Raw genomic sequence first — 23,347 nt, 5'->3', positions numbered from 1 at the left:
GTTCCCTGAAGTTCCTCCTGTCGGATGTTCCTAGAACCTTGTATGACAGACAGCTGTAGCCCGATCAGGGACCTCCTGGATCCCGGCTCTCTATCCGTGTTGCTGTTGTGTCCCAAGTCTTAGATGGGAGTAGTGCATTTACAGCCAACTACTCCACCTGTGTCTGCTGTAGAACCATAAGTGTCCATACAACCTTGGGGACCGGGCCCCGGCCTTGCGCTTAGAGCCTATAGGCAGGGTTCCTCTTCCAACCCACAACTCCTCTCTGTTCTGCTACTCCTTCGTTCCGCGCTGTTCCTTCTCTCTCTTATGGAAGCTTAGGTTGCAGGTTTACGTCTTTCTCCTTCTCTTCTCTTTCCCGTGCCAGCTGGCTCAGATCACTGAGGCAGCTGCAGCACTCTTTCTAAACTGAACTCAAAACTAACTTCAGAACTGAACTCCTCTCGCCTGACCTCCCGCCAGACTGACCTGTAATTCTAAACCTTCCCACTTTTTCATATGGATCTCCACTCTACCCACCTCCCAGCACATCTCGTGTTACGAAGCAAGGAATCACCAGAGGTGCTCTGCTACCCTCTAAGCATGAGCTGCAATGTGATCAGTGCTGAACTATCCTGTGTGTGGGATGCAGGTGTTGGAGTGTGGAAAGGAGTTCCCAACTTACCTAGGCGGTGGGGCACTACACCTTAGGAGAAGGTGCAGTACCTCTGTGGCGACTGAGCCTCAGGGGCGCCACATTTTTGTAGCGGGTTTTCCGATTGTATCATTTAAATAGATAAACGACCCGAGACTTCATTGATATTTTCAGAATTGAGCGTTTTTAATTTAAATAATGTATATTAGTAAGAGAAGTAAAGTGCAGTGATGAAAATACTCACACCAGAATTCTATCTGCTTGAGGCAATTCTAAAATTCCTGTACTGCACATGTGTTACTTTGCATGAGCCTTGTAAAAACAATAAAATTATTTCCTCCTCCACTACAAATTCAGAAAAAATGGAACCAGCATATAAAACTAAGTGACTAAGTATGATGTTTGTTTAGGGGTGAGGAGAGAGAAGCCTGCAGTTTACCTCGCAGATGTCCTTCAAATGTTTAATGTAGACCCGTTCTGTGTTCATTATCTCTTGAATGACATTTGTTCGCATTTGCTCCTTGTTTTCAGTGCTCTTGTGACGATATTTAGCAATATCAGGGTCTTGATCTTCATCGTGAAGGCTACCTGAGTTTTCCGAGATATCTTCTTGATTGACTCGTAACTAGAAATATATAACAATATTTATTACTGAACTGAAGGTTCATGGTTTTGAGGTTGACATCTTGGACACTATCTTATTTATGTGGCCAGTTGATTCCTTACCCTTACAAAACTTGCTGGAAACCAGGCTTCAGCATCTCCAATTCGCCCCCACCACCAGTCCTTATTTGAAGCTTCGAGAACTCGTATGACATCTCCAGCTTTGAAGGCCAACTCCTGATCATCCATGGTAACATGATCCCATAATGCTTCTGCATAAACTGTGCTACCATCACTTATCAACTGAAAGAAAATACATAAAGAATAAATGACTAATGTCCCGATTAAAGCAGTGAGCAGTAGTATAGTCTAACATTAAAAATTGAATGGAAGGATGATTCTTTTTTGTGTGGTCAATAAGAGGAGCATACAGCATAGACAGTAGAGGCAATGTACAAATATATTCTTCCTGAAGACACCCTGAGATGTCTGGTCCAGGTTTACCATACAAATCAAACTAACGAAGGTCAAACCGACCAATAGCAGAGGATCCGGACGACAGTCTGATGTATATGGGGGCTCCCAACAGATGATGTCAGGGGGGCTAGGATCCGGCAAGTCCAATTTCAGACTGCCGATCCTTTAGTTCTAAGATCTGTCCGACAGCGGCTTCCTTATACAGAACACAGGAGTGCCCAGCAGAGTGAGCGCTCCTGTTAGGCAGGGGTGGGCAAGATTGTTGGCCAAATCATCATCTAAACCATCATTCAGCATACAGTTATCTTCACTGTATGGGGTGGGGGTGTCTTTACTCAGTTTATTTTTCAAACTGGTGAATTCCCACCACTCCAGAAATCACAAGGCAAATGAACCAGTCGTCTTTCCAACCATATTTCAAATCAACATATCTGACAAAGATTCTCTGAAAAATACAAATCTAACCAAGGTTCACAGACTACGCATCTCAATAGGTGCAAAATAATATGTGCAGTTGGGAAAATAAGTACCATATATACGCGAGTATAAGCCGACCCGAGTATAAGACGAGGCACCTAATTTTGCCACGGAAGACTGGCTAAGCTTATTGACTCGAGTATAAGCCAGGTATGCATTGTCCCCTCATCCCTGTCCTGCTCTGTGTGGCTCCCCCCAATCCTGTCCTGCTCTGTGTGGCTCCTCCCATCCTGTCCAGCACTGTGTGGCTCCCCCAGTCCTGTCGTGCTATTTGTGGCTCCCCCTTGCATGCATGACTCCCCCGTACTGCCCCGTGCATGCATGGCTCCCCCGTACTGCCCCGTGTATGCATGGCTCCCCCGTGTATGCATAGCTCCCCTGTGTGTGCATTGCTCGGCTCCCCCGTCCTCCCCGTCACTCACCACCTCCTGGCGCGGTCTCTGCATTTCCCTGCTTCTCCGTGGTCCTGGGCAGCAGCTTCTTCCTGTGCTCAGCAGTCACGTGGTACCGCTCATTAAGGTAATGAATATGCGCTCCACACCTATAGTAGTGGAGATGCATGCATATTCATTACCTTAATGAGTGGTACCACGTGACCGCTCTGCACAGGAAGGAGCTGGCGGCGCCGGACAATGGACATGCAGGGATGGAGATCCAGCGACGGAGGGCGAGTATTGATGCCTGACTCGTGCAAAAGCCGGGTGGGGTGCGTTTTCAGCAAAAAAAAAAAAACGTGCTTAAAATCTTGGCCTTTACACGAATATGTATGGGATTCAATATACTGTCAATTTTGCAAGTTCTCCCACCTACAAGAATGGAGATATCTGTAATTTTTACCGTAGGTACACTTCAACTGTGACAGAGAGAATCTACAAAATAAAAAAACAGAAAATCACATTGTACGATTTTTAAATGAAATTCTACTTTATTGCATGAAATAAGTATTTTATCACCTACTAACCAGCAAGAATTCCAGCGCTCACAGACCTGTTAGTTTTTCTGTAAGAAGCCCTCCTACTCTGCACTCATTACCTGTATTAATTGCACCAGTTTGAACTCATTACCTGCATAAAAGACACCTGTCCCCACGCTCAATCACACTACAACTTTTCCACCATGGCCAAGACCAAAGAGCTGTCTGAGGACATCAAGGACAAAATTGTATACCAGCATAAGGCTGGAATGGGCTTCAGGACAATAGGCAAGCAGCTTGGTGAGAAGGCAACTGTTGCCACAAATATTAGAAAATGGAAGAAACACAAGATGATTGTCAATCTTCCTTGGTCTGGGGCTCCATGCAAGATCTTTCCTTGTGAGGTAAGGATGATTCTGAGAAAGGTCCTAAAATCATCCCAGAACTACACGGGAGGACCTAGTCAATGAATCTGTGACCACAGTTTCAAACACTACCGTTAACACACTATGCCGTCATGGACTAAAATCTTGCAGGGAACACATGGTCCCCATGCTCATGTCAGTGTAAGGTGGCCAGGGTGGTAGTCGTGGCAACGACCTGTGTTCCCATACCCTGGCGCCTCACAGAGGAAATACACAGTCCCTTCTGTTGTGTGTGTGTAATGTGTGTAGCATAGAACTCACTTCAGTTTCTGGAGTCCCCCCAGTCTCTGTCACTCCGACTTCACAAAACATTTCAGTCACAAGTCTTTTCAAACAACACAACTTTACTGGTCAGCAGTACTTTCATCACATAAGCAGCACACCACAAGCACTGAGTCAATTTCACATCTGTCCCTGCCATCCTAACAGGCTCTATCTTCTCCACCAGCTTCCCTTTCCCGGCAAGCTCAACTACAGTTGTGGCCAAAAGTATTGACACCCCTGCAATTCTGTCAGATAATACTCAGTTTCTTCCTGAAAATGATTGCAAACACAAATTCTTTGGTATTATCTTAATTTAATTTGTCTTAAATGAAAAACACAAAAAGAATTGTCCTAAAGCCAAATTGGATATAATTCCACACCAAACATAAAAAAGAGGGTGAACAAAAGTATTGGCACTGTTCGAAAAATCATGTGATGCTTCTCTAATTTGTGTAATTAACAGCACCTGTAACTTACCTGTGGCACCTAACAGGTGTTGGCAATAACTAAATCACACTTGCAGCCAGTTGACATGGATTAAAGTTGACTCAACCTCTGTGCTGTGTCCTTGTGTGTACCACATTGAGCATGGAGAAAAGAAAGAAGACAAAGAACTGTCTGAGGACTTGAGAAACCAAATTGTGAGGAAGCATGAGCAATCTCAAGGCTACAAGTCCATCTCCAAAGACCAGAATGTCCCTGTGTCTACCGTGCGCAGTGTCATCAAGAAGTTTAAAGCCCATGGCACTGTGGCTAACTTCCCTAGATGTGGACGGAAAAGAAAAATTGACAAGAGATTTCAACGCAAGATTGTGCGGATGTTGGATAAAGAACCTCGACTAACATCCAAACAAGTTCAAGCTGCCCTGCAGTCTGAGGGTACAACAGTGTCAACCTGTACTATCCGTCAGCGTCTAAATGAAAAGGGACTGTATGGTAGGAGACCCAGGAAGACTCCACTTCTTACCCCGAGACATAAAAAAGCCAGGCTGGAGTTTGCCAAAACTTGCCTGAAAAAGCCTAAAACGTTTTGGAAGAAGGTTCTCTGGTCAGATGAGACAAAAGTAGAGCTTTTTGGGCAAAGGCATCAACATAGAGTTTACAGGAGAAAAAAAAAAAAAGAGGCATTCAAAGAAAAGAACACGATCCCTACAGTCAAACATGGCTTAGGTTCCCTGATGTTTTGGGGTTGCTTTGCTGCCTCTGGCACTGAACTGCTTGACCGTGTGCATGGCATTATGATGTCTGAAGACTACCAACAAATTTTGCAGCATAATGTAGGGCCCAGTGTGAGAAAGCTGGGTCTCCCTCAGAGGTCATGGGTCTTCCAGCAGGACAATGACCCAAAACACACTTCAAAAAGCACTAGAAAATGGTTTGAGAGAAAGCACTGGAGACTTCTAAAGGTGGCCAGCAATGAGTCCAGACCTGAATCCCATAGAACACCTGTGGAGAGATCTAAAAATGGCAGTTTGGAGAAGGCACCCTTTAAATATCAGGGACCTGGAGCAGTTTGCCAAAGAAAAATGGTCTAAAATTCCAGCAGAGCATTGTAAGAAACTTATTGATGGTTACCGGAAGCGGTTGGTCGCAGTTATTTTGGCTAAAGGTTGTGCAACCAAGTATTAGGCTGAGGGTGCCAATACTTTTGTCTGGCCCATTTTTGGAGTTTTGTGTGAAATGATCAAGGTTTTGCTTTTTGCTTCATTCTCTTTTGTGTTTTTTCATTTAAGACAAATTAAATGAAGATAATAATACCAAAGAATTTGTGTTTGCAATCATTTTCAGGAAGAATCTGAGTATTATCTGACAGAATTGCAGGGGTGTCAATACTTTTGGCCACAACTGTAAATCCCTGGACAGTCAGTGTCCCATCTGTAACCTTGAAAAATCTGTGTCTCACCTGTTTCCTTGGACAGTTTGTGTCCCATCTGTATCCTTGGACAATCCGTGTCCCATCTGTGCCATTCCTGTGACCAGCTCTTTATCAGCCGATCGTACGGCTACTGTGGGGGAAGGGGTGCCGGGAACACCATCTCAGCTGCACATGTCCTGGTTTTAGACTCCGAATCCTGCCTGGGGATGGTCCTGTCCAGCTGGTGCCCATAGGCACTTTTCTCCACCTAGGGCTCCTTACTGCCGGAACAGCTTTATCCCCATGGCCTGCAACACTCTACACCACTGCTATTCACATGACCTGCCCTTGGACAGGCAGCCCAGGCTTCTGCTCTAATCAGGAAGTAGCCTGATATCCTGACTATACTTCCCTGATCTGTGCTACCCCCTCCCATTCACTTAGGCAGCACGAGGGTTATCTCCTATTCCATACTGTTCACTATCACTAATGTGCCCCCCTCTAATCTATACTACACTAGGCCCTACTCTAGTTCTAAACCTATAAACAGTACAATCACATAACAATACATGACATCACAGCATATGAACATTAGTAAACAGCGAGGTGCCACATGTGAACGTGCGAACAGCGTATAGGAGAGAGGAGGCACGTGAGGTTCCCCACCACCTACTTACACCAGCATATGTCCGAGCCCATTTGAAGTTCCCCAATGACCATCTGGATGATCCAAAGGAGTCATGGGAGAAGGTTATGAGGTCAGATGAAACCAAAATAGAACTTTTTGGTATCAACTCCACTTGCCTTGTTTGGAGGAAGAAGAAGGATGAGTACATCCCCAAGAACACTGTCCCAACCATGAAGCATGGTGGGGGAAACATCACACTTTGAGGGTGCTTTTCTGCAAAGGGAATAGGCTGACTGCAACGTATTGAAGGAAGAAACACAATCTCAAGCACAGAATGCATTGTTTATAGCAAACTCCCAGTCATTCCAACCAGGATAATATTGGGTTAATACCCTATGGAGCTCCTCCACAATATTCAGCACACAACAGAATTGGAGCTTATAAACCATAATATTGACGTCCAAAAAGTGAAATATTCCAAGTGACGCCATATTGTTTATGGGCATATTTTCCCTTAATATACTATCGCCTAAAACAGGGGTCCCCAACCGCCGGTCCGCGGCCCAGCACCGGGCCGCTGCAGTGCCCTTGCCGGTCCGCGGAAACAAGGGGAGCCAGGGGCGGTCAGTGGCGTAGCGGGGGCTGGGGCGGCGTGTGTAGCGGCGGCAGGGAGCGATCCAAGCAGCTCCGCTGCCTGCAAGAGGGAATAGCAGGAGCGGAGCTGCAAGGACCCGTCCAGCTTCCTGCCCGCCGCCCGCGCTTCCTGTCTCTGACACAGAGAGGAGCGCGGCCGCTGCTGTGTCAGAGCGAGGAAGCGCGGGCGGCGGGCAGGTGAGAGGAGAGAGGTGGTGTCTGTGTACGTATAATATGTATGTCTGTGTGTGTGTGTGTGTGTGTGTTGGTCTGTGTTTGTGTAGCCTGGCCCTGGAGGAGATGGGGACATGAGGAGAAGGCCATGAGGGGAGTGATGGAGAGACAGCAGTGATGGGGTGAAGGGAATGATGGGGAGAAGGGAGTGATGGGGTGAAGGGAGTGATGGGGTGAAGGGAGTGATGAGGTGAAGGGAGTGATGGGGAGAAGGGAGTGATGGGGAGAGGGGAGTGATGGGGTGAAGGCAATGATGGGGAGAAGGGAGTGATGGGCTGAAGGCAATGATGGGGAGAAGGGAGTGATGGGGAGAAGGGAGTGATGGGGAGAAGGCAATGATGGGGAGAAGGGAGTGATGGGGTGAAGGGAGTGATGGGGAGAAGGGAGTGATGGGGAGAAGGCAATGATGGGGAGAGGGGAGTGATGGGGTGAAGGCAATGATGGGGAGAAGGGAGTGATGGGCTGAAGGCAATGATGGGGAGAGGGGAGTGATGGGGAGAAGGGAGTGATGGGGAGAAGGGAGTGATGGGGAGAAGGCAATGATGGGGAGAAGGGAGTGATGGGGTGAAGGGAGTGATGGGGAGAAGGGAGTGATGGGGAGAAGGGAGTGATGGGGTGAAGGCAATGATGGGGTGAAGGCAATGATGGGGAGAGGGGAGTGATGGGGTGAAGGCAATGATGGGGAGAAGGGAGTGATGGGCTGAAGGCAATGATGGGGAGAGGGGAGTGATGGGGAGAAGGGAGTGATGGGGTGAAGGCAATGATGGGGAGAAGGGAGTGATGGGGAGAAGGGAGTGATGGGGAGAAGGCAATGATGGGGTGAAGGGAGTGATGGGGTGAAGGGAGTGATGGGGTGAAGGGAGTGATGGGGTGAAGGCAGTGATGGGGAGAAGGGAGTGATGGGGTGAAGGCAATGATGGGGAGAAGGGAGTGATGGGGAGAAGGGAGTGATGGGGAGAAGGGAGTGATGGGGTGAAGGGAGTGATGGGGTGAAGGGAGTGATGGGGTGAAGGGAGTGATGGGGAGAAGGGAGTGATGGGGTGAAGGCAATGATGGGGAGAGGGGAGTGATGGGGTGAAGGCAATGATGGGGAGAAGGGAGTGATGGGCTGAAGGCAATGATGGGGAGAGGGGAGTGATGGGGTGAAGGCAATGATGGGGAGAAGGGAGTGATGGGGTGAAGGCAATGATGGGGAGAAGGGAGTGATGGGGTGAAGGCAATGATGGTGAGAAGGGAGTGATGGGGTGAAGGCAATGATGGGGAGAAGGGAGTGATGGGGTGAAAGCAATGATGGGGTGAAGGCAATGATGGGGAGAGGGGAGTGATGGGGTGAAGGCAATGATGGGGAGAGGGGAGTGATGGGGTGAAGGCAATGATGGGGAGAGGGGAGTGATGGGGTGAAGGCAATGATGGGGAGAGGGGAGTGATGGGGTGAAGGCAATGATGGGGAGAGGGGAGTGATGGGGTGAAGGCAATGATGGGGAGAAGGGAGTGATGGGGTGAAGGCAATGATGGGGAGAAGGGAGTGATGGGGTGAAGGCAATGATGGGGTGAAGGCAATGATGGTGAGAAGGGAGTGATGGGGTGAAGGCAATGATGGGGAGAAGGGAGTGATGGGGTGAAGGCAATGATGGGGTGAAGGCAATGATGGGGTGAAGGCAATGATGGGGAGAGGGGAGTGATGGGGTGAAGGCAATGATGGGGAGAGGGGAGTGATGGGGTGAAGGCAATGATGGGGAGAGGGGAGTGATGGGGTGAAGGCAATGATGGGGAGAGGGGAGTGATGGGGTGAAGGCAATGATGGGGAGAAGGGGGTGATGGAGCACTCATTCAAAACCTATGGTGAGTTGAGTCACATTATAAATGTTATTTAATTATAAGTATGCACTGCTACACTACAACCGTGTCCATAGCCCCGCCCCCTTATGACCAAAGCCCCGCCCCTGCCACACCTCCATCCCCGCCCTGCCGGGCCATGGAAGAATGGTCTTGCTTGAAACCGGTCCCTGGTGCAAAAAAGGTTGGGGACCACTGGCCTAAAAGACCCCAATTAGTAATAGAAAAACATTAATGTATTTGATATGTTCTGATATTTTGATATAGGTGACCCCTATAGAGTCACTGTAGATCTTATAGTATATTTTTGCGTGTCACATTATAAATAATGTTTTTCTATTACTAATTGGGGTCTTTTAGGCGATATTATATTAAGGGAAAATATGCCCATAAACAATATGGCGTCACTTGGAATATTTCACTGCGCTCACCAGTGCGCATTTTCCTGGTGCGGTTGCTGCTGTCGGCATCACTTCTGGTGTCTGGTGATGACGTTTGCGGTTCACTGACATCATCTGTGTCTTTCGTGAGCCGCATCGCCATCTTGACGCTGGGAAAGTTGTTGGACGCTGCTTCTGCGTGCCAGCCACATGCGCCGCCAATGGTGATTTGGGGCATGATATTTAAGGTGCATGTGAGGGACACTTACTACATCAGGGCCCCCCGAGGAAGCTACCGCGAAACGCGCGTAGGGGCGCATGCCTGCACATGGACACTAGCACGGGTAAGGATTAAAGTCATCCACTTAACTTGCTTATTCCCCCTGTTTTCTCCACTTCTTTGCTCAAGGCCATAGCAGGGTAAAGATTATGGGGCATAATACAATGAGATATTGTATGGATGGGAATAAGTGATCACACTGAGTCCCCCATTTTTCGGGTTTACTTTGCACTGTCAGTATGTATATTTTATGACAGCTGCAGCTGTGTGCTATTACTATGCTTTATATAGATGACCCTACCTGTGTGTTGCGCTCATGAAGCGGCACGCTTTTTTTCTATACTGGTGCATTCTGATCCTTTTAGAATAGCTCTGCATTTGTGATTTTTTGTAAGAATTGTGATTGTAGTCTACTTCTTAAATATTTGTATTATTAAAATCATTTTTATATTGATACTTTTTGGACTTCAATATTATGGTTTATATGCTCCAATTCTGTTGTGTGTTGAACGTATTGAAGGAAGGATGGATGGGGTCATGAATTGCGAGATTTTGGCCGACAACTTCCTTCCTTCAGTAAGAGTATTAAAGATGGGTCGTGGCTGGGTCTTCCAGCAGAGAATGACCTGAAACGCAAAGCCAGGGAAACTAAGGAGTGGCTCCGTAAGAAGCATTTCAAGGTCCTGGAGTTGCCTAGCCAGTCTCCAGACCTGAACCCAATAGAAAATATTTGGAGGGAGGTGAAACTCAATGTTGCCCAGCGACAGCCCTGAAACCTGAAAGATCTGGAGAATATTTGTATGGAGGAGTGGGCCAAAATCCCTGCTGCAGTGTGTGCAAACTTGGTCAACAACTACAGGGAATGTCTGACCTCTGTAATTGCAATCAAAGGTTTCGGTACCAAATATTAAGTTCTGTTTTTCTATTGTATCAAATGCTTATTTAATGCAATAAAATGCAAACTAATTATGCAAAAATCAAACAATGTGATTTTCTGGATTTTTTAAGATTCAGTCTTTCACAGTTGAAGTGTACCTACGATAAAAATTGCAGACCTCTCCATTCTTTGTAGGTGGGAAAATCGGCGGTGTATCAAATACTTATTTTCCCCACTGTATCAAGAAAATAATTATGGCTGCAGATTATATTACCCTTGATGCAACCATACTGTAAAACCCATAAAAGCAAATCCAATTTAAAATACTCTTCTTAGTAGTTTTATAAATGACACATGGTAGACGTTTTGGATTGGTGCCCAAGAGTATCAAACAAAGAACATCCCGTGACAATCTTCTATCACAATATACTATCTACCTCGTTGATGGCCAACTGCTCCCCTCCTGGCTGTAGATATCTTGGACTGGCCTGGTAGCGATCATCAAAGCTGTACTCCTCCTCGCTGCCATTGTCATCGACCAAAGTTGTAGACTCTGCTCCTCCATCAGTAGAGACTACAGAGAAACCAAACAATAAATGACTATCATGGGTTTCCAATGTGGCTTCAAGTTCTGTTCACTTGGCATATGTGAGGCTGATGGATAATTCCTAAAAGTTAGCACAGTTATAAAGAGAGGTAAGACTTGATCACATTGACTTTCTACTCAAGCACCTTCACACTGGTGATCCTGTATAACAGCAGAAACTGCACCATGAAGTGCGGGACACATTCATACAGATAGGAGGAGATCTCTCTAGATTAGTTCTCTATGATGTGCTTTCTGTAGGAGAAGAAATAACCAACTTTAAAAACACAATGGTGATCTCAAAATAGTCAAATTGTGGACTGTAACCTTGTTAAAAAAAGATGGCAGAGCATGAAGGCCCCAATACATGTTAGATCAATGTTGGCCCGAACCCGACAATATACCGTAGATGGATTAGGCCAACAGTTTAATGTGTATGGGGGCCCGGACAACTGATCATTGCAGGAGATATTGATCACGTCAGATCTCAGATTGCCGATCACTTTGTTCTCCTTGAGATAAGATGTCACGAGTGAGGTCTGATGACGGCCTTCTCATAGAAAACACAGGAGGACTCGATGGTTGTCGGCCAAGCGATCTGCTGAAACCACCTAAAGTGTGTAGGGCTGCAATTTAGCCATGTGAAGACTTTCAACACTTACTTTATAGAACGCCAAGCCCTGTGTATTGTATTATCTACATATCTGTATTAAATAACTTCTCTAAGTAAGGTTCCCCATGATAAAGTACATAGGATTTGGACCAACCATTAGGGCCAAAAAATAAAATACCTCCTACTAAAATACTTTACTGGATATTTCTTGAAGAGCGTCCAAACATAGAAGTGGAAAGTGGACCTCCAAGGCTCAGCACCCTTATCTACAGATCCTTGCCAGACAAAGTTTTAGTTGTGAGCTATGCCTGGTTTACCCCATTCAGATGAGGCTGGTTTGGCACATAGAGAAGCAGGACATTAGTGATAAGGACCATCCATATTTAGATACACCTTGATGTGGTTGAAAGGCTTTTATGCTCTTTGATCAAAAAATGTAAACTAAGTACTGTACCTTACGCTTATTTGCATTGGACAGAAATAGAGGAGTTTATGTATTCATTAAATCGCAGTGTGTATATACAGCATATATCTATATTTATTATGTAGCATGGCTATATCTTAAAGTTTACATTTGGTCACAATCCAATTTTTTTTTTTTTTTCATATTGGCAAGATAATCCTAAATTGGAGATTCAATTATGACTATTCATTATTTTGAATTACATTAATGTGCATTTGGCTCAGCAAGACATGCATCTTAATGTTTATGGAGGATGGGGGCGGCCTAAATAAATATCAAATCTACAAAGCCTGGTTTACAATTGACCCCGAGCCCTTCCATACACATTAATCAGAATACAGAAGCTGCTGCCATATTCTAATTTATAATCCGCCTCGAGGTTCATTTAGACAAGCGAGCGTTCATGGGACGCTCATTCCCGATTATTGGCAGTTGTGTATATGCTGGCTGTCACCCAACAATGGAGCAAAAACAACTTCCTTTTGGTGATTAGATCTTCTATGTCACCATGAAAATCAGAGTTAAAGGCAGTCGATAACATGATGCTGTATAGGGGAAGAATGATAGTAATAGGGGCTTTTCTGGCCCAATCGGCCTGTGTAAATCGGACAGTAAAAGTGCACCAATTAACTTGTATGTCGTCGATCGCGTTCAAGAACAGGATGAAATTCACCCGTCTAGGTGAGCCATTAGTATAAAGTTCTCTAACTTAGTGTTGCAGCTGTAATAAACTGCAGGTGCTGAGGATGTCGCCACGGATCCAAGACAGACCAAAAGTTAAAGGTTTATTTACAGGGACTCTTCTCTCCACGCAGGGAGGAGCAGAGGGGGGGGGATTAAATGTGACAGAGTAAACAGTAAAACAGCAAAATAGACTAAAGAAAGCTATTTAACAGTTATGCAGCGTTGAAACGGTTAAACTGGAATTATAACTTATCAGTCGGGGAAAGCTTGATTGAAGGGTCTCCTTCTCCCACATTGGCTCAGACAACAGCGGCGCTTGCAGTCTCTGTAGTCTCTTCTCTGAATGAAGTTGGGACCTCATGGGTTAAAGCAAGGAGTAGGGAGATGCTGCGAACCTGAGCCTCCTCTGCTCAGAGTCACTGTATGATACCCTGTCTGTCTATTCCCAGTGTGCGCAATATCGTTCCTGTGAAGTCTCTCGGCCACACTCAGGGGCTCCGGCTTGTCACTGCAGTCACCAGGACGTTTTTTTTTTTAAGCATTTTTCACCCATTGAAATGAACGGGTGGTGAAAAAATGCACCAAAACCACAGATATCAAGTTTTGCTGTGCTTTTTTTGTGCCAAAACCTGATTTTTTCCCCCAACACTAAACTTTACCAGCATGCACAAGAGACAAATCTGGCATGCCAAAACTGCACAAAAAAGACAGCAAAAACCAAGGAAAAAAAACATACTTCTTTCCTGCCAAGAGATCAGGTTATGCTGCCGAAAAAAAAAAAAAAAAAGTTGAAAAAACGCCTAGTGTGAACTTACCATAAACAATTCTATCTATATCACAAGATCTAAAACAATTTCTGACCATGGCATATAGTGTTCATATATTAGTACATGATGCAAATCTCTTCAGCATCTGCTTAGCGGGATCCTTTTATCACTACCATAAGATACCAGAGGATGCTTTTTTTTCTGTGTCGTGAGGATACACGGATATGATGATCAAAGTATGCACTAGGCTAATATGCACCCATTATGTCAGAGGAATCTGTTGATCTGTGCACACAGAAGAGACAAGAGCACACAATGAAAATGTTTGTTAAATGCGTCATTTTTGATTGATCCTTGATTGCTACCTGTCTAGCTTCTCAGAAACCACCTTAAAAATAGCAAAATAATCGGAGGTCATTAAAGAGATATGTATAATATTCTATTGTCCTCCACTGTGCAGTACTTCTGCTCTCCTGTGATGGCGCTACAGGAAAATTGAACACTTGCTGTAATTCACTACAGATCACAACTGATCGCTGAAGGTGCAGGAGATGCTGATCTGGTTATTACCATGAGTTTTTTCTAACCAGCCCCATTAATGCCTACTTACAGAACTCACCGTAATATAAATGTATTATTGCACGCACATTTCTATCTGCGTCATAGTGGCTGCGACCCGGTACTGCATATTGTATCCGCCCTCTATTGATTCAACTAGTGGGAGGATATGGAGAACGTGGCTGCAGACACTATGCAAATGATGGAGCTGGGCACTTCCAGCCGCCACTGACATCGGGAACAGCAGTCCTGCAGGTGTACCGGGTGTCACACCTCACCGATCAGATATTGATGACTTATCCTAAGAATAAGCCATCAATGTATAAAGTTCCAGACAGTCCCTTTAAAAGGACAAAACAAAAATACCTTTACTAATTTTTACTTGACAATTCCCGTTCCATTTACAGCTATTTTTTCTGACCATCTATACACAGGCACACTCACTTTGGCTGAGTGTGCATGTGCTTTAGGAGTAAATCCCTGTCAGACATCTGATGGAAGCCTATTTCCAGTTAGAACATACACTTGGGAGAGAGTCTCGAAGGGCAAAGTGGGAATCCACTATACACAAAAGATGGTCGATCCTGTGGAACAGTTTTGGTGTTAATCTACTGTGTGTGGGAGCCTTAACATCCATCCATAAGACCTTAAAGAGGACCTGTAACTTGCTCAAATACAAAAAGTTAAATACCTTGGATGAATCCCTGAGATTCCCCGATTCTCCAACTCTGTTTGTTTTTTACTGATGTATGTGAAATCTCTATTTGCAGCTCAATTGGACGTTTCTTCAGAGTCTTCTCTGGGGGTGTGCACTTTCACCCCTCCTTCCCAGACATTAAGCACAGCAGCAACTGATTTACCAGTCTGAGTCACTGCTGAACTGTGATTGGCAGTATCTGGAAGGAACGAGTAAAAGTGCACGCCCCCAGCGAAGACTCCGAAGAAATTGCCAGTTGAAGTGCAAGCAGAGATTTCACATGGTGCGCTCCTAAAGAAACAAATGTGAATATCTCTGCAAAGGAGTGACGCAACACAAAGCGGAAAAGAGCGGCAGAATCAGTGGATCTAAGGGATTTTTCGAAGGTATTTAGTATTTGACAGATCTTCTTTAATGTTGACAGATTTAGAAACTGGAGCCAATGAACATATACAACTGCTTGCAATGTATGGTGAATGCATGGACTGGTTGAGAAGGACATCCAACCCTCCAAGAAAGGTGGGGTGGAAGCCTTGATAGCCTTTTTTCTATGAAAAGTGCCATAAATGATGTGATATTTTGATATACAGGGCCGAATCTACGGTCAGCGATTGCACAATAAAATCATACCCAATGAGTCCATAAAACCACAAAGCTGCAGAAATCCAGAGTAATTAAAATTGGAAATGACAATAATATATTCTGTTACCGGACAGTCAATTACAGAAAGCTAGAGGATTTCAGGCAGCCAGAAGAGAACATGCTGCTGGCTGAATGTACTGCAGTATTCTGCAGCACTACACCTGCACGTCTCATCGCCATGAGGGAAGTAGTCTCCTGAAGAGCATGACTATTGAGATGGTGTGGACTATAATTGACAAGCATACCCTGTTAGCCATATCTGAGTGAGACAGGTTGTAGAACCATGGTGTCCTTAAAATATGGTCTAGAGGAGCAATTTATTGCTGGAACACGATGCTGCCTAAATAGACACAGGTCTAAGGGATAATGTTTCGCCTTTCGGAGAGTGACATACCGGCTCTGGCATGCCAAGGTAAGGCTTGTTCGCCGTGCAATGATCCTCTGGGAAATTTAACATGCAAATTGCCTCTTCAGAGAGGAAAAGGACTTGGACAATATAGCGCCTCCTGTTGGAAGCAGCAATCCTAGAAGTGGTTAGTGACTTGTAGAAATGATTCTTTCAACAAGTGGCGTTACAGAGTTCCAGTCCTCTGAGTCTATTTAATATTCTAATTGCCTCTTCAGTCACAATTGCAGCCAGGCTCTATTGAAGTGAATGGCTTCTAAATGTAATACCATGAACTAATTAAAATCGGGGTAAACACCCCTCTAGGAATGGAAATTATAGCCCCAGCTCCCTGAGGAAGCCTGTTAAGGCGAAACTTGTTGGAGTGGCTATGAATGGATTTTAGTCGCTCAAGTGACTCGTCGACACTACTAATACTCACCATAATGGACCTTTGTTGAGCCATGGACTGCAGCCTGGGTTGGTTAGAATAGACTAGTACTAACAAGATTAAAATAACTAGAAGAATGGATTCTCTCCAACTTAGAAATCCGATTTCACATGAAATTAATTAATACAAGATCACTTCAGCAATTTTTAACCACTTTTAATTGAAATTTAATAATAGTCACATTTTATTGCATCCCTTAAGATAGATTACCCAGACAAATAAATAAGGACTAATAGTAATACCACACACAACCTGTAGGCAGGAGTGGCACTGTGTATAGAAACAAGGTGCCACATAGTGCCTGCACAAAGGGAATCTGTCACCATGTTTTGCTACCCCATCAGAGAAAAGCATTACGTAGAGACGGAGACTACGATTCCAACGGTGTCACTTATTGAGCTGCTTGCTGTCATTTTCATAAAATCCCTGTTTTATCTGCTGAAGATCAAGCAGTCCTCTGAATGCTGAGCTGTGTAACTCCACCCACATAACTGATGGGCAGCTTTCTCTGTACACTGTGTATAGACAGAAAGCTGCATATCAGTGGTAGGGATGGGGTTATGCAGATCTCATGAACATGGGAGACCACATGGTAACAGGTGTACTAGACCTCTAGTGAATCTTCTGATAAAATAGTGATTTTATCAAAACTACAGAAAGCAGCCCAGGTTCTCTGTCTCTACATTATGCTGCTCTCAGATTAGGTGGCAAAACTTGGAGACAGATTCCCATTAAAAGGAATATGTCAGCAAACCATGACTTTTCATACTTAGCACAGGCACTTAAGGCACCCTTGGCATGGCTGAGAGGCTTAGTGCATCTGGCTCCTGATAAGTAGGTGGGAAGTTGCAATGAACTTTCTGGACACACTAAGGGTACACTGAGCACCTTGCTTAATGTGCTGTCACTGTGCTGACAGACTCATTCAGGTCTAGTACAAGAGCAAGGCACCCTGGAGGGCATCTGTGCAAAGCATACTGTGTGCAGGGCAATATTGTAACAGACCATGGGGCCGCTTGAGGGCCTTTGAGTTGTTTGGGACCCGGTTCTACCCCTCCACCCCTGCCCAGTGTATTGATTTCAACGGTATCAGTATTATCTGACATCACTAAATAATGCCTGGTGCACAGGGTGTTAGTCTGAACACAGAAGGGAGGACCTGTAACAAGGTGGCACGGGGTGGTAGTCGTGGGCGAGTCCTTTAAGCAACAGTCAGTGAGCACCCCAGCATGTTGTACATGAAAAGATTAAGTCCTGGTACTGCTATACACTTGGTTACCTCTGTTACTCCAGCTTCTGGCTCCCAGAAAGTCATAGTTGTTTTCCAACAGTTGAACTTTACTAAACAGCAAGGCATCCATCACATCAGCTGCACAGTTCACACAGGGCAACATTTCCTGTACTTTCCCTTCCTCTGCCATCCGGGCAGTCCCTTTGAACAGTCCATGTCCCATCTGTACCTTCAGAGTCACCAGCTCCCTGTCAGCCCCTTGTCCGGTTGCAATAGGTAAAGGTGTTGGGAATGCCATATCAGCTGCTCCTACCCTGGTCTTAGACCCCCGTATGCTTCCTGGGGATGATCCTGTTGGAGCTGGTGCCCGTTTACACTGTTCCTTCAGCTGGGGGCCCCTTACTGCCATTTGCAGACTTATCCCCCACAGCCTATAACTATCTCACTGTATGCGTTCTGCCCTTGGGCACACTGCCTGGGTGTCTGATAGAAGGAGGAAGTATCTGTCCTATAGCTCCCTGCTCTGTGCTGCTCTGTGCCCCTCCCATCTACTTAACTCCTATGCTGCCAATACCTTCTTACATCTATCATGCTCTCTCTAATGTGCCCCCCTCTATTCTAGTCCTCCTACAGCCCTATACTACTTCCTAATCTATCCCTAAGCCTATGCACAATACATAACAAGAACATTTGCATTACAGAACACACATTAGTAACACATTAATAAAATGTCAGGGTGCCACATGTGACACAGGTGAACAGTGTTCAGAAGAGAGAAGGTACACGAGTGTCTCCGCCACCTCCTTACAGACGGGAGATAGGGTGTTTTTTATTCTGTCAGTCAGCACTTGCGGAGAGCACTGTTGGGCCTCGTAATGTGTGGGGAGCCTGTGGGGGACATCACACTGGGTTAGGGGGCTCTGAAAGGGCATCATATGGCATTTGGAGCCGGTGTTGGAACATTACACTACGCTGGGAGGCACCATTGGGAAATCATACTGTGCAGGTGGGTGGCAAATGGTGTGGAGGAATTCGCAGTAGACGTAACATACTGTGTGGGGGCCATTTTTTTGGGGACAGCATACTGTATGGGGGCCGTGAAAGGGGAATTGTTGTGGGTGAGAATACTAAGGGCATGTGCACACACAGTTTTCAATGTGTTTTTTTGGGGGGACGGTGTCCGGTCCAAAGAAAAAAAAATGCTTGAAAGAATTACTATTACGGTACTTTCTATTGTGAAACAACTTTGATGTCCAAATAACCAACTAACCGTTTCCTGCTGTTGATCAATGGTGTGTATCCAAAAAAGCCTGCCCTCCAGAAACTTATGTAGATTGGATTTTGACAGCATCCTGATCCTTCTATGCTCAGGGGAAATGGAGTCTATTCGTTCATGAGGGGTTAATGACATGACTGAGGTGCGAGGAGACAATTTAATTAGCTCCAAGCTCATGATCAGGCACCAACAGATCTTTGACCTGAAGGACTATTCTCAATAGTTCAAAAGTTTCTTATGTAACCTTCAAAACGGACCCCCTGACGAAGACTTTTCACCGCATGACTAAGTGCAGTGTGCCACCGGCAGCTGTAATATCAGCCATGAGAGGTGTGAAACCAAAAGCCTCGCACGTGCAGTCGTAGAGCAGATGCTGTGAAAACTATTTGTTCCACTACCTGCAGAAAAGATGCCACCGGGGATCATTTAAGAGATAGGAGACCCAGCCTGGCAGTGACTCAGTAATGAGTGCACGGTGCACCGGACCCGGGATTATGGATTGCTTCCTAATTCTCTATGGAGCACATCTGTCAGGAAGCTCATGGATCCCTCCATTCTCAATACTGCAATGCTTAAAATTATGTATTTTATTAATTTATTTACTAGTATAAAATTAAAATGAACAGTAGTGGATGACGTAAATATATAATTTTAAGGGTTGTGTAGAGATAAATATATATTATATATACACATACATACATACACACACACACACACACACACACAGTATATTGCAAATTTAGACACAGACAATAAACAAGAGTATTTAGAAAAATAGGAAGGGGAAAGGGAAATTTGTGCTCACCAAAATAGTCCTGTAAGCCGGTCGTGCCTAGGGATCAAATGGCTGACCACCATGTGTTGCAAACATGAAGAGAGAAGGAAGATCCGGCACTGGAGACTTGATAAAATCCACAATAAGTTTTATTCACATAAATTCATGATAAAACCATAAAGGGGAAAAAAAAGGACCCCCACGCCTGACGCGTTTCGAACCTTACACCAGGTTCTTGAGGAAGAACCTGGTGTAAGGTTCGAAACGCGTCAGGCGTGGGGGTCCTTTTTTTTCCCCTTTATGGTTTTATCATGAATTTATGTGAATAAAACTTATTGTGGATTTTATCAAGTCTCCAGTGCCGGATCTTCCTTCTCTCTTCATGTTAATAAACAAGAGTGGTTTATCTAGGGGAATTTTTTTTTCTTTAACCCAGAGACACCCTTAGAAAAGGACCTGGTGTCATTTCTCATTATTACACATAACCTAATTGCCTATGTAGATTGGACGGGTTGTTACCGACATCTGGTGAGAATTTTATGTCAATAGCGCCTTAAGAAATATAATTACTCAATTGGTGTCGTGTTCTATACTTATTTCACCCACTGTATATACTGTATGTCACTATTCTCCTGCGTTTGGAGTTTTTTTCCTTTAGTTTCTGTGCCTCTCCCTTCCCGACATATGGCCTCCTCTTTCCAGTACATAAATCTAGTCTTGTTAGCCAAAGGGGCATGGTCATCAACTTCGCTGTGGGAGTAGCCTTGAGTCCACACCCACTTGATTAACATGACCAGATTTATATACCGAAAAGAGAGGTCCATATCTCAGGAACGGAAAAGCATAGGAATAAAAGAAAGACAAGATAAGATTCGGGAGAACAGCGACATTTAGGCCAAGTAAAAAAAAAAAAAAAAAATCACATTCATGACACGTGACAACTCCTCTTTAAGTGCAATTATTACATACAAAGCGACTGACAATTTCACACGTTGAATAGTATACCCATCCCTTGAGTCTATTAGTGCCACCGACAGAATACAGGCTGCAGTAAAACAGGAGCCTGTTTGTATGATATATGATGAATTAGACATCCCTCCACCACCTTGCATATCATCATTATTGGATGGCTAGGGGAAAAAGATTATCTTAATTTTAGGAATTTCCTAATATACTTTTTATACATAAAAAAAATAATAATTTTACTTATATAGAGCAAACATTCTGCAGCACTTTAAAGATTTGAGAAAAGTAGTAAAATGTATCTGCTGCTACTTCTTGGTTCTCCGGTTTCCTCCCACATTCCAAAGACCATACTGATAGGGAATTTAGATGGTGAACCCCCATCTGGGACAGTGATGATAATGTCTGTAAAGTGCTGTGGAATTAATGGCGCTATATAAGTGAGTAAAATAAATAAACAAAATAAATTATATATACTATTTATATAATAATACTAGCTGAAGAGCCCGGCGCTGCCCTGGCTTAGTAACTAACTGTGGTTAGTTATAGCAAATTATAATTATCCTCCATCCCATAGTCCCGTGCCCATATACCCATCATACATATCCACGATCCCATATTCGAGTGCCCATATACCCATCAAACATCCTCCATCCCATAGTCCCGTGCCCATATACCCATCATACATATCCTCCATCCCATATTCGAGTGCCCATATACCCATCAAACATCCTCCATCCCATAGTTCCGTGCCCATATACCCATCACACATCCTCCATCCCATAGTCCCGTGCCCATATACCCATCATACATATCCTCCATCCCATATTCGAGTGCCCATATACCCATCACACATCCTCCATCCCATAGTCCCATGCCCATATACCCATCATACATATCCTCCATCCCATATTCGAGTGCCCATATACCCATCAAACATCCTTCATCTCATAGTCCCATGCCCATATACCCATCATACATATCCTCTATCCCATAGTCCCGTGCCCATATACCCATCATGCATATTCTCCATCCCATAGTCGAGTGTCCATATACCCGTCATACATATCCTCCATCCCATAGTCCAGTGCCCATATACCCATCACACATCCTCCATCCCATAGTCAACCATTATGACATCATAATGAGCGGCGGCAGGGCTTGCAACCTATGATATCAACGTCGCCATGGCAACCATTGTGACATCATAATGAGGGGCGGGGCTTGATACGCACACACTGTTTCCCCAGTATGTAGATAGGGGCAAAATTGTTTGGTGAATTGGAACGCGCGGGGTTAAAATTTGTAGCTGCGACGGTGCGGATGCCTATCCCGGACACACACACACACACTTACACACTTTGAGCTTTATATATTAGATTTATTCATTCATTCATTCATTCTCGGGCTCTGTAATATTCTGGCCAAGCAGCTGTCTACTTCACAATTTATCGTACACTTACAATTCTTCAGATTCCCAATAATACATCAGGGAAAGAGTTAAAAGTGTACAGACGTCTGGACTTTCATGGATAATGCGGCTATGAAATCTGGAATTAGAACAGTAATTGATTCTCCTCTTCCCTTTCTGTGAAGCGAGCTGCTCCCTGCAGTAACGCAAAGCTCAAATCCTAATCCAGGTTTCTGGCTCCCGATGGCTGTCTGCAGTGACTCCATGTGCAGCACATATCAGCAGAGCCCACATCCCAAATACCGTAATTCCCATCTACACCAACTACTTCCCGAAAGGCAGAGACACCAGCATCCGCACACCTACCCGTATGAAGACTTTCCAGACTCCAGAATCGTGCCATTTCCCCTCTGGCCACCATGCTTTTATAGGAAAAGAAGTAAAAATGCACAAAACTAAGCTAAAAACAAATATTACAGCTGGTATAACAAAAAGGGGGAAATCCGATCAGTCAACATGAGAGGCTACTGCCACAAGCCGGCTGTGGAAAGAGCTTATTCATCGCCTGCATCCTCCACGCCTGCAGTTCAGGCCAGACACTAGGAGGGAACTGACAGATCAACATTATGTGATGCTGCAAATTTGGCTGCTAAAATGACGACACTGTGGGGTACCCTTAGGGAGGAAGCGAAAACACTAAACATCAATATGAATGCAGTCTACCAGCCGGCTCCGCTGCCATCCAGTCTATAAAGCGCAAGGAGCCGGATATGAACTCCTAGCATCATCTGCACCAACTTCAAGCTATAGTTTAAAGTTTATATTTTTTAATTGGTTTTAAGGGTTTGTGTTATTGTTATACCTTAAAAAAAAAGATATTGTGTATTATGTAGGTAGGATATTGAAAGAAAGAAGAGCACGCAGTGCCAAACAGTAGTGATGGGCGAAGGAATTCGGATAAGGTCTTATTTATGCTCCGGTGCTGACCGAGTGTCTTCGGCGTGCTCAAAAAATATGTTCGAGTTCCCGCACCTACTTGTCTAGCAGCTGCTCGACAGGTAATCCCTGCATGTGTTATGGCTAACAGCTGAGAGACATGCAGCCGCAGGGACTCGAACATAATAAACGAGCACTGAGAGAAGCTCAGATAACACCTGGGCATGATCGGATAAGATGTATGTACTGTATGTATGTATCAACAGTGGCTGGCTTCCAATTGGAAGACTTCCAAAGATTGGACAGGTCACTTCATGGCTTATGAAGCCTGAAAGCTGGAGTGGTTTTTCTAATCCAAGGTCCCTGTCCCTACTCTTATACTCAACTGCCGCC

General features: G+C 44.8%; 1 protein-coding gene across 4 annotated transcripts in view; it reads right to left on the bottom strand.

Annotated features, from left to right (window-relative positions):
- The window catches only part of SPATA13 (spermatogenesis associated 13), a 92,928-nt gene that overhangs the window by 21,248 nt on the left and 48,333 nt on the right, over positions 1–23,347 (bottom strand). For all 4 annotated transcript variants that reach the window (XM_073583109.1, XM_073583111.1, XM_073583112.1 and 1 more), the window contains 3 exons: positions 10,954–11,090; positions 1,361–1,540; positions 1,074–1,259 (listed from right to left, as the gene is read on the bottom strand). In XM_073583109.1, coding sequence (XP_073439210.1) covers positions 1,074–1,259; positions 1,361–1,540; positions 10,954–11,090 — 503 coding nt within the window. The remainder of the gene's footprint in view (positions 1–1,073; positions 1,260–1,360; positions 1,541–10,953; positions 11,091–23,347) is intronic.

Source organism: Dendrobates tinctorius, unplaced genomic scaffold, assembly GCF_039654945.1.
Source record: "Dendrobates tinctorius isolate UK_male_01 unplaced genomic scaffold, ASM3965494v1 ptg000075l, whole genome shotgun sequence".
Classification (NCBI taxonomy): domain Eukaryota; kingdom Metazoa; phylum Chordata; class Amphibia; order Anura; family Dendrobatidae; genus Dendrobates; species Dendrobates tinctorius.
This window is presented reverse-complemented; position numbering and strand designations above follow the sequence as displayed.